Source organism: Stylophora pistillata, chromosome 2 (genome assembly GCF_964205215.1).
Source record: "Stylophora pistillata chromosome 2, jaStyPist1.2, whole genome shotgun sequence".
NCBI lineage: Eukaryota > Metazoa > Cnidaria > Anthozoa > Scleractinia > Pocilloporidae > Stylophora > Stylophora pistillata.
In genome coordinates this window covers 45588008-45600420 of record NC_142520.1, presented here as the reverse complement: position 1 = coordinate 45600420, position 12413 = coordinate 45588008, and the positions used below count along the sequence as shown (strand labels likewise).

General features: G+C 40.0%; 1 protein-coding gene across 1 annotated transcript; it reads left to right on the top strand.

The window, feature by feature from the left end:
• Positions 1 to 1189: 1189 nt before the first annotated feature.
• On the top strand, positions 1190 to 10274 carry LOC111345177 (diacylglycerol kinase theta). Its single transcript, XM_088749576.1, has 10 exons — positions 1190 to 1327; positions 5024 to 5075; positions 5430 to 5491; positions 6134 to 6281; positions 6558 to 6599; positions 7831 to 7946; positions 8095 to 8246; positions 8512 to 8660; positions 9413 to 9722; positions 10115 to 10274. Exons 1-10 carry the CDS (start codon positions 1190 to 1192, stop codon positions 10272 to 10274), a joined length of 1329 nt encoding a protein of 442 aa, XP_088605702.1.
• The last annotated feature ends 2139 nt before the right edge of the window (positions 10275 to 12413 follow it).

The following is a 12413-nucleotide window of genomic DNA, read 5'->3' as shown; positions in this document are numbered from 1 at the left end:
CTTATTTTATTGGTACATGTAGAAATATGTTCCATCATTACATTGCATGAGTTACACTGTATGTATCACTTGTAAATCAGTTGCACCTTTCTATTAAAGAACAATGACTTTATAAATTTCTGATAAGATCTATGTTTTTCTGTCCTCACAAATAGTACTGTTTCATGTAAACTAGATTATCAAACCCAAGATATTAAAATCACTGCAGCCTGGAGACACGATTTGTAATAAATTATTAATTTCCCAGCTTTACTTTAAAACACCTGTCGTGACACTCCTACCCAATATTAATAGCCTAGACTACAATTGTATTGTTATATTTGTTCAAACACGGCAAAAAATTTTCTTCATATCAATTTTCCAATGTTTCTCCAAGAGAAACGCTCGTAAAAACGTTATTTTGAGTAAGGATACAGCAAATATCGCGTAAAGGACTAAAAAAAGAAAGAGAGATCCCATGATATTTTAGAATATTTGGCCCGCGAAGGATTATTTTTTAATCTGGCTCGTTCACATCACCGCAGAAATAACTGGAAAACACAATTGATTACAACTTACAGTCTTATCGATATTTCAACAACAAACTTCAGCCTTGACCAATTTTGGCTAACCAAACGTATATCGATTCATTTTCGCATAACATATTTTGCCATAAAATTCACCAGAGCTAGTCCTCCCGTATGCATGCCACGTTTAATGAGCTTTTAATTTAGAGTAGTTTTCTCGACTGCATAACAAAACCCGCGCAAGCAGGTAATCGCGACAAATTCCTTGAGTTTTCCCACAGGTAATACTAACTTAACAGACTCTCTAGATAATCATTTTTTTTTTCGAAGATGAAATCCAACTTCGGGTCAAAACTCATAAAATTTCAGAAATTGGCATCATCTGAAAGAAATATTACCTGTCATTTAAGCCCATGCACGTAGTTTTTCCAAGGTTCACATACCTCAACAATTGTCTCTAGATCCTTCTTCGTTTTGGCTCCAGAGGCATACTCACATAAAAGGAAAAGGAAAAGACTACAGAGTAGTAATCTTAAGTTGTTCTCCATTTGAGATCATTATCCAATTTACGTTATCTGTGAGTGTAAATAAATGTTGGCCGTAATCCAATCGTGGCAAAAAGAGACAGGCGTGCTTTTCTGATTGGAACCTCGAGAAAACCTGGGAATGAATCTCAAGTCAATATGACAAGAGAAGAATTGGACAAAACGATTGACTCTCTATCGCATGCAGAAGCGATGGCTTTCTTCACTGAAAAAGTAGGAAAGATAATGGGAGGGCCATTGCTTATTGGATTGCCAAATGAACCAACTCTTGATGAAGTGAACTCGTAGACTGCACTGTAACATGGCCGCACTATTGTTGCAAACGTTTGTCAGCAAGATAAACAACGGACTTTGCTACGTAAGAAGAACTTCAAATGTTTTTTAACGTAGAATTTTTAATCGTGGAACGACTGTAGCTACCTATTTCATTAAATGTTGATAGAGAAAGAATATCAAAATAAACTACAATTAATTAGGAAAATATTATTATATATTAGACTTACCATGAAAAATGTAACTGGTCAAGAACATTCAATCGATGTACGATAGCACATGAAGTTGACACAATATCCCAATATCTACAACAGGTATTATATGCATCATGCTCAGCAAGGCCTGGCTGCCTAGAAGTGCCTTATTAGAAGTGCCTTAGCATACTAATTGATTTAGTATACTCCTGAGGAAGACCGAGACGGACGAAACGTCGAGCTATTAAACCAACAAAGCTACATTGGAGTTGGCCTCTTGACCATTACATTTCTGCTCTTATTTACGTTATTTCAAGAGCTCACGATCACTTCAGTGATCCTCCAGGCAGCACCTTTGAGACTGATCAGCATTGTTTGTGGGACCCCTTACAAGCTTCTACTGGCATGGCTTAGACGATACCACAAAGGTTGGGTCGTTTGGGGTGACCGTCTCGGTTCTCCCCCATCCTAGCGTTAGCACTGCACTGATGAGGCCCAGAAGGCCGAAACAGTACTGTCTGCAGTTAGATATAGCTCTTTGGCATACAAAGCTTTGCTTTCATGTCCAAATTGAGCACTCTATCTAGGATGAGTCATTGCCGTTGCAATTGCGCATGCTCGCTGGTTTACTCTAGTTTGAGCACTCTGGCATGGCTTAGACGATACCACAAAGGTTGGATCGTTTGGGGTGACCGTCTCGGTTCTCCCCCATCCTAGCGTTAGCACTGCACTGATGAAAGAATATTCATGTGACTATCGTTTATATACTAGGAAAATTTGCATAATGCGCGGTAAACTTAAAAACTTTAAAGTTCAGTTGTTGCGTAGCAACGCTTTGTTTCTGTGTCGGCATGAAGATACGAGTTCGTTACGCTTATTTAGTGATGAGAGGTCGGGTCGGTAAATTATCAGGAATTTTTCTTTTAGCCAGAGGTTGCATCTTTTATTGGAGCTGTTGTAGGGAGAGTTAGATGATAAGATGCGCCATGAGATAGAATAGTCAATGTTGTCGTTCTTGAGTGTCCAGATGTGTTTGCTAAGTTCGGTAGAGTTTTTGTGCTTGGCGTGGCGGAATGATGCGGTGTGATTTCTGTGTCTTGTTTTGAAGTCGGTTTCTGTGAGTCCGATGTATGTTTCAGAGGTGTTGTTGTCGTTCCGTGTGACGGTGGCTTGATAAACGACTGAGGATTGAAGGCAGTTACCATTGAGCGGGCAATTGTTCTTTTGTCGGCAGTTGCATGTTTTGTTGGTTTCCGTGCCGTCTTTGTTGTCTTTCGTGTAAGGTGAGTGGGACGAGTGCAAGATGCGCTTGTTGTGGTTGTCGATGACCTGTTTGGTGTTGTTCATACAGCTGTAACTGATTTTGATGGTGTTGCGGTTAAATATTTTGCGGAGGCTGTGATCCTTAGTGAAATGTTTGTCGATTAGGCTGAGGAATTTGTGTCCGATATTGGTGCTGACGTTCTTGCTGAATGGAGGGTTGTACCAGAGGATGTTGCTTCGCTGCCTGTTTTTGCGTTTTGGAGTCGTGGTGGGTTCGTAGTGAAGGGTGTATTGGTATCCGCCTTCGTCAAGTGCTTTTTGGTACGGGGGGGCGGTTTTGTCGAATGAAGCTTTGTCTGATGAAAGGGATGAAAGTCGTTTGTTGATGCTGGCAGGTATGTTCTTTGTGGTGATCGGTGGATGATTGCTCTCGCGGTGTACGTACTGTAGTGTGGTGTTAGGCTTTGTGTAGGGCTGGTAGGTGCTGTTGTTTGGGTTGAGAGTGACGTCTAGGAAGCTGATAATCTTTTTGTTTGCCTCGATGGTGATACGTAGTCCGTTGCGGTTGAAGATGCGGCAAATTTCCTTCTTTATGTTTTCGGTGTCTCTAGGCGTGGTGTTGGTGGTGGCTAGTCCGTCGTCTCTGTAGAGTCCTACGTTGATGTTGAGGTCTTGTAGCTGTGAAAGGAGGAAACTTCCTACTAGCTCGCACGTTTCGGCGCCGTCGTAGCTGCCCATCGTGACGTCAAATGTCGTTTCACCTTTCTTTTGCCAGGGCTGCCGCTTGTGTATGAGCGTTGATTTCTTAGCGTGGGTTATGATGTTTCGTTCGTCCATGGTGATGTTGTCGTATGTGGATGCGAAATATATATATATATATATATATATATATATATATATATATATATATATATATATATATTTTACCCTGGAATGATAAGTTAGTAATTTTAATTATGATAATTATTAAATTTTAATTGGCTGGTACAACGTTTATGTCATTAAAAGGATCAATTTGAATCAGGCCATACTCTTAACCCTTTTATACCCTGACATCAGTAATTACATACTCTCCATACTGTTTTGTACAACTTTGCCATGGTGCTGACAAAGAGAATTTGCGTAACAATTAATAGCTTCTTTAGTTGGTGATCATTTTCTATATTCTAGCGACCTTAAGGTTTGACTCAGGGGGGTACTGTGAGGAGGAAGTAGATGATTGTCACTCTTTGGGGTCTAAGGGCCAAGCCCATGTCTCTGAGAGTTATGTCATATTGGGAGATTGGTGTGATTTTGCAGGAATCTGGCAGAAATATCCAAAGTACTCTCCGGGTTATGAAGTCTTCAATTTTGTAGGAAAGTGATCCTGGTAGTTAGAAACCCTACTTACGGAGTAGTGGAAATGAACCCTGAAAAAAATTCAGGCCCTTATGGGATTTGAAACCATGACCATTGTGATACCTGTGTAGGGCTCTAGTTCATGAAAATTGATCAGTCCCGTCTGCATAATTTGTTGTTGCTTAAACATTTCTTTGGTAAGTTGAGAGATACCCCCCTCTTAGAATGTTGAAAATCTGTGTTTACTGATTGCCTTTTTTTTTCTCAACTTTTTTAACCACCCGCATGCTTCATCTAAGGACAAAACTGCATTTTTTCCTCAGCTGTGGGTGTTCAAATATAGTGAACTTATTGTTTTGTAACATATCCAATACCGTGAGGCAGGAACATTCAAGACAACCCCAGTGACTGCACAGACAACTGTTACAGATGTGATAAGTGCTGCTTTAGAAAAATTTGGATTGAAAGTTTGTCTCAAGTTTCAGTGCGTTATGTCATCAACTTTTAGGGTGCTCTCCTCCCTCCCTTTCTTCCTTGGTTTCTCCCTCCCCCCCTCCCCCCTCACACCCCGTCATCTTTCTCTTGATCGTTTCTCAATTCCTTCCTCCTTTCTTTCACTGCTTCCTCCCTGTCCCTTTCTCCCTTCCTCTTTCCGTCACTTTCTCCCTTCCATGCTCCCTTTTCCTTCCCTCTCTTTTCTCACTCTCATCCTTTCTCTCAGTTCACTTCCATCACTCGTCTCCTTATTATGTAGTCCAATCTTTTGGAACATTTTCAATCTTTCTTTTTGTTTCACAGGACTGCTTTTTAATGCAAGTTAAAATAAATTAAATACCAATTGAGTAAAGTTTGAATGGAATTCCTCTGGTTTTTTGTTAACTATGAAATTAATTCTTATGCACAGGGTGCCAATGAAAATGACTTTTCCCTGAATGAAGTACACCTAACTCAAGGAGGTAACATATCCCATTTTATGTAGATGTTTCTAAACTCATTTTTCGTAGTTGAGGTCGTAATAGGATAAAGGACATTTGCTTTAGTTATTAACTCAATACTGCACACAATACCGACTGAAAGAATAGCAGCATTACATTTGTATTATTACATTTGTATTATGCTTGTAAATCCGCCATGTTGCACGCAATTTACACGCAAATTACGCACGAGTAAAAGAAATACACGAAAGCGTGTGCAGAAAATTACTCGCAAATTCTTCATAGAACTCCATGCGGTGCATTCAATTTCAAATTTAGCACTTTTGATAATTAACCTGCCAGTTCACACCACTTTTATTCTTATTGAATTATCAGTCCATGAACGAAGAATGGAACACAATGACTGTCCGTGGAAATCCTTGACGGATATTAGAAAAGTAAGATTTTTTTATTAATCAGGAGGACTTTGGAATGCATATAATTTTCAGCTTTTGTTTCAAATCAATAATAAGCCCTTGAACTTTGTAAAGGCTACACTTTTTCTTCTAAGTTCTCAATGTAAATGACATTTTCCTCACGGACTCTAGTAAATTTATTTCCTTTATATTTCCTCAACTGAGTGAACGTACTTCAAGAAATCGCCTTCCCCTCCTCACTCACAAAAGTTGACTCCTTTCTTTGTTTTGGACTCTCCCAATATTCTCCCATCTTTTTGTTTGTTTGTTTGTTTGTTTGTTTGTTTTAATTATCTGAGTGAGGCACTTCTCTGTCTTTCCACCTTCCAATTGACTTCCTCTAAAGTTACAATCATGGTGGCTATTCTCAAATTTATGGCCATCTGGATTTTGATATTTACCAGATTGAATTCTTTTTAGAATGTATAGAACGAGAAAAGTTCTGCCGGATTATATAGCCATAATTTTGCTCTTTATATAATTTCCTGCTTCCAGCCATTCTGTCTTTAATTATACATTTCTTTGATAAGTGCAAAGTGATTTCTAATGATATATAACAAATATTGCTTTTATCTGAACATCGTAGGTTCTCTAAAAAATTGACTTAACGTCTTTTCTTTGCAGAAGTCTGTAAGGAAAATGAAACTCACAAGACTCTACTTGAGGCAAAACTTAGAACCCTTGGGAAGTGTATGCATTTGTGTTGGCAGTTTCCCGGTAGGCCTGGAACCAAGTAAATACAAAACTTTGATTGGCGACATTCTAGGAGAAAGTGAGTTCTGTTTTGTTTGTTTGTGAGATGCTTATAGACAAGTGACTTTGTTTTATGCGAGATTAATTTCGTCCCCTGAGTCCTCGTTCGCTTGACAACCTGTCACGTTCATTCCACTTTGCAAGGGGAACGGAGGTTTGGGAACGAGTTGACAAGAGACATTTTAGTGGGCAAATGACTTGCACATTGGAATCTTCTGAGGACGGTTTCTGGTTTTAGTTGTTCTCATCCTCTTTCTCCATTTCAATTAAGAGTTTGTGTGTAATTGTTTTGCAGCTAGGGAATATTGTGAGATGAAAAGTGTGTTTCCAAGTTATGGTGAGCTACTAGATTCTAAAGTTCAGTGCATGAATCTATTTACACAAGTATTATTACAGTTTATAACCCACCCATTAATTTTAGCGCGATTTTATTGGCTACTATACGTCACGTGGTGCAAAATCACAGGAAAATTATCACGCAATAACCCCCGTCCGCGTCGATATTTGTCCTCCGATTTTTTCCGTGCAAAAAAAAAAAAAACATAGTCAATACAAGAGTGTCAACTTTTCCGTTCTCCTGTTTACATGGAAGGAAACCAAACTGGTTTTTTTGTTTGCTCGCGTCGATAACACGCATTCGCCATCAGATCACCACTGGCTTTTTTGGTTCGTTTACGCGCAGTTTAATTGCGATGTGGAAATTAATGGGAGGGTTATAAAATAAATAAACCCTGCTCTTGCTTGCTGGTATGTCGGCTGATAATGTCCTTGGCTGAGAGATTGTCCTCAAAATTTCATATTTGCCCTCAAGGCTTCGCTTCTCGGCCAAATACTCATTTTTCGGACAATCTGTCAGCGGCGGACATTATCAGCCGACATACCAGCCGCCCGAAGGGGTTTATTTACTAAATATCGCTGGCAGTGCCGGTAGGCAAGATAAGGCGAATCCTGTGTTCTGATTGCCTTTGAACTCGTTTAAAGTTTTGTCCCATTGTTAATTTATAAGAAAGCGGGGTTAGCTCTGTTTGATGAAGCATTTGGACCGAGTGCTATGTCCCTTTTTTTTGCATATTTAATATGCATATTTGCATATTTACTTCGTTTTGACAGACTGCAATGCTTACTTTGAAATTCCATTACTGCTCCCTGGTGACATACGAGACTGCCTAAGAATTACGTGGCATGTAAACCGGCTGCATTTAATTATACAATGACATTTCTCCACCCGGGTTGCAGGAGTGTTATTTATATAGATGTTAACTTTGGAGAGATCAATCTGTTTACGCCGTGGATGGAAGATAATGCACTTGATAGATATCAATGACTCATCTTTGATAACTCAAAGATAAGTCATTGCGTTTTACTTTGTGGAATTCGAAAGACAATCCTGCGAAAGTAGAACTGCCGCTTTTGTCAATCAGAAATCAGGAATGGCATAAAAACACTCGCTCTCGAAGCTGGTCATATGACAAAAACGACTGAGGAAGTTTTATCTAATTTTTTTTTTGTTTTTGTAGTTTTTTACCGTTAATTACGTCACCCAATGTTGACATTGTAACTCTTTCCAGGTATGGTGTTTGTGTTATTTCCTGCCGCTGACACAGCAGCAGATGCTGTAAATAAATTCAAAAATTCCACTATGGACAACAAAGAGCTGTTTGTGAGAGTCCTACCCACTATTCATGTAAGTAGCTGCAAATTCAAGAGCAAAGGTTTTTCTCTAGAGTATTTCTGGAAGTACTTAAAAAAAAAAAGCTAAAAAAAAAAGGATTGACCTGAATCAAAAAAGGAGTTATGCTTATCCTGTCGTTTTTGTTTCTTCCTTCTTGTAGCCTGGGCTGTTCCCCCCTGGAAGCCAACCCCTTCTAGTACTGGTTAACTCCAGAAGTGGAGGTGGTCAGGGGGCCGACATGTCAGCAGCTTTCCAGAGACTGCTCAACCCTCATCAAAAGTACAGCCTCACAGAAGGGGGCCCATCAGTAGGGTATGTTTACCTCCTGCCCTTCGTATCTAGAAAACTGTTTTTTGCAATTGAAGTTGAAGTTTATTCATTACTAAGTACGACGCAGTTCGAAAACTGATTTGTGTATTTACATAACAAAAATTAAGTCACTGTGATACAAATCAAATTTTTTCGTTTAAGTTGCATCTTGATCAGTTAGAGCTATTTTATACCCAATGCTACGAGCCCTGTTTTCTTTTCTCATCTTTGTCCCGTGGTCTAGAATTGATTATTGTGTTTGTTTCAGATTTTACGCTTTCAGATCTATTCCTGATTTTCGCGTCTTGATCTGTGGTGGCGATGGGACAGTTGGCTGGGTGTTGTCGTGTTTGGATGATGTTGTTCAAGAGTTGAAGCGTAAGTTACCTGCATCAGCAGTTCTTCCTCTTGGCACTGGTAAGTGGATTGTTACAAGTGACTCCTGTAAACTGCGAGTTAGAGAAAATTTCTTTCCAGAGTCGAACATAAAGCCTTGTGCAGGTTTTGTTGTACTGGGCTGTGTGATCGATCTCAAGACTCTTGCGACAAACTTTGTCAATCGGATGGAAATCTCAAACTAACCGACTTTGCCTCACGTGCTTCTAAGTGATGGACACTTCAAAAAGTCGTGCAAACTTTCCAGTTTAGTTTTTTAGGCCTCAACAGCCTTTGTATTTAAAAGAAGATCAATGAACGATCATCGATAATTATTCGAAGCTTAATGCTTCATGTGACAATTAAATGAGCGTTTCCAGCACGTGGTTGACAACTAGAGGTGTACAGTGATAGAGAAACCGCTATGGCGCATTTTGAAAAGCTTTCGTTTCAATCGTTGGCTCTTCCTCGGAGCATAGTAGATGGAGAATAGCTTGGAAATTGCCTAAGATTCTCGACTTCGGGACAGGCCATTACTCATCGCCCATAAGGGATTTTAAAATTCTTAAGATTCCTGAGTCAATTTGTAATGTTCCCCCTTTATACTCTGTTGGGAAGGACTGATGACCAATCCCCTCTCGCGATATATAATCTCTTTGTGGGGATTTCGTTAGTGGATACAGATTGAGATGGAAGTTGGATGAGATTCTCAGCTTGCATGTACTGATCTCTCTAGTGTTCTTCTTAGTGGATAGATAATGTTTGGGAAACTAAATTAGATTGTAAACGTACAGGTAATGATTTCTCTCGTATCCTCCATTGGGGAAGTGGTTACTCTGGCGGCGAGAGTCCTGTATCGCTGCTCATGGCCATTGACCAGGCTCACGAAGTGTTTCTTGATAGATGGTGTGTCATGTTTGATTTCGTGGACACTAACGTTCCTGACACACTGTCAAATGACAGCGCACTTGGCTCAATGGGAGGAAGAGAGGACGATCCTAGTATTTTTACGATGAATAACTACTTTGGCATCGGAATTGGAGCTGAGCTTTGTTTAGATTTTCATCTTCAGAGAGAGGAAGCACCTGATAAATTCCATAGCAGGTGGGGATGAAAAAAAAGTAAATCTACTTGTTACAGTAGTTTTACATCTGCTCGATTTAAGGAACAGTGTTGATTGCTAAGGCTATCGGATGGCACTTGCAATTGGTAACAAATGTTTCATAGTCTTCTGAGTTGTTCTCTTTGTCGTCTGTATTTCGTCTGTGGGAATGTGCGTGCGTGACTCTATTTATCATTTTAGAAATCTTACAGACTACCTCCACCTTCCCACCCGCCAAAGGTTATTGAAGGCCGCGGAGCTAATAACCATCCAATATATTTTAACTACCATCGTAAGCGCTTTTGAAAATGGCGAGGCTGGAGAGCCCCGACCTTGCGTTTTATGATTTATTGTAATTATGACTTTGTTGATTCTGTGATTTTCTTTTTTTCAGGCTTCATAACAAAGGAGTTTACTTTAGAGCAGGGATAAAGAAAATGGTCAAAGGCTACTCGCGGATATTTACTCACGAAGTCGAAATAGAGGTGATTATTCTAAAGAACGGAGATATTGGGATGGTTGGTTCATGGTACATGGTTGCTTTCATGGGATGAACTCGGTGTTCTTAGAAAGCGTCTCTCCGCCCACAGCGAACGGCCAAATAAACCCGACAAAATGCAGGGAAAAGGGAAGGGGGAGGATGTTAATCTACAATGGATTAGCATTACAATCAGGTAGAATAGCGATAGTTACAGTAGCTTCACTTTGCCAAAGTGTTAAAAGCTCCTACACTGGGAAGCTGTCTGTCTTGTCTACAAACTTAACTCATTTAGCATCGAATGCATCCTCGGAGACCCAGGGACTGAGTCGATTTCAAGTTAGGGCATGAAGAGCCCCTGGGACATTGTCTTACAAGACTAGTTCCAAACGGTCGCAGTCGTTTTGCCATCTGTTTGGTGCCAGAAAATCTTTGTGTTTTTCTGCTCAATGAGAGTGAAGTGTGCTTTAGAGTCCTTTCGTGTGTTTTAACACGGACATATACTAGTAGCTCAGTTGCTCGCTATGTTTGTTTGTTCCTTGCGACGGAGATTTGCTAGGGGTGAAAAGTTTCAGTCTCAGCACCCAATGTAAGAGGAATCGATCAGATTGTCCGCAAAAATCTTACCGGAAATTATGCTGAATACTTTCGCAGGTATCACTAGAGAACGTGTTTTAAAGTTTGCGAGGCTTGTACTCAACACGGTGGTTGCAGTCATTGATATATCGCTTTAAACGTTAAACGAGACTTAAGCTTAAATCTTTCTAGATTTTTTGCATAATTTGCTGTGACTGAAACTTTGACAATCCTGTGAGGTTATTTCGTCGCACGGGCCACGCAGTTATCGAGTCGGGTAACTGGCGCTTTCGCCTACGTACACGGATTCTCTTCTTGTCCCTTTGTCATTGTCATTTCACCTCTTCTGTCGATTGTTGAAGACCAAGTAAAATCCCTTTGATCATTGGGAATCGATCCGATGCTGTATTAATAGGAAAAACAAAACCAAAGACCAAGAAATATTGGATGGAAAGGGCGGGTTTGCTTTATTGCAAATGTCAGCTTAGTAGTACAGGGTCATCTCCCCACATCTAATAAGCAAAAGTTTCCACGCTTAGCTATTCTTCTTTTTCAAGCGAAGATGAGATTAGATTTTGGCACGCACAGAAAGTTGCGCAAGTACCAGTTACTGGACATACCTGAGTGGCCCGTGCGACGAAATAACTTCCCGGGATTGGCAAAGTTTCAGTCACAGTAAATTATGCAAAAAATTCAAGAAAGATTTGAGCTTAAATCTCGTTTAACGTTTAAAGCGACATATAAATGACTGCAACCATCGTGTTGTATACAAACCTCGCAAACTTTAAAACACGTTCTCTAGTGCTACCTGCGAAAGTATTCAGTATAATTTCCGGTCAGATTTTCGCGGACATGATCGATTTCTCTTACATTGTGTGCTGACTGAAACTTTTCACCTCAAGCAAATCTCCGTCGCACGGTCCAAACAAACATAGCTCTGGGTGTACGCTGTTTTGCTGACGTCTGTAAATATAAATAGTTCAGACTAAAATACGTCTTCATCAAGCGTCACCACTCAAACCTCTTCGGTGTAACTTACCTTTCATGACAGAGCTTAATAACGAAATGTTACGTCAAAGGTACGCGGTCAACAACGCAGGCTCAAGCATACGTGGTTTAGAATTTAGCGAAACTCGCGGAAACAAAAAGGAGCTTGCATTTGCAACCGAGGCATTTTGTTGTCGTCGAAGACATTTTCTTATTTCCAAAGTTTTCAAGGAGAAAATTAATTTTCGAAAATATTTAAGGGGTGTACAAAGTTTTTGAAGGTTGTTCTCTAAAAAAAAAAAAAAGCGGCAAGGAAAACGACGCCTCGAAGCAATAGAAAATCAACAAGGCAAGCGACTGAAAATCAGTTTTTCTGCGCGAAAATCTGGCGCGTGCGGATACGTTATTGAGCTCTGTTATCATTCGTGCTTTTGGACTCGATTCCTAGCAACGGCCATGATAGTTTCATTGAAGTGGTATAAAGTAATTCAAAAACTGTGTCTCAGCCACACTCGGTCTTTCTCTACTCTGCTCGTAAAAGCGCAAAGGCGTCGTAGTCGACAATACGCGCTAAAGAACCAAAATCATACCATGCTTTTCTACAGTTATGTCAAAAGTACAAATTCAAGTGATAAAACCTCTGTCTTGAGGT

Bases quoted from the DNA above. Each gene is read 5' to 3' on its own strand.
- LOC111345177 (XM_088749576.1), top strand. From the start codon at position 1,190: ATGACAAGAGAAGAATTGGACAAAACGATTGACTCTCTATCGCATGCA. The intron at 1,328-5,023 runs GTGAACTCGTAG...TCTTATGCACAG, and splicing joins ATGAACCAACTCTTGATGAA to GGTGCCAATGAAAATGACTT. The intron at 9,723-10,114 runs GTGGGGATGAAA...TCTTTTTTTCAG, and splicing joins CCTGATAAATTCCATAGCAG to GCTTCATAACAAAGGAGTTT.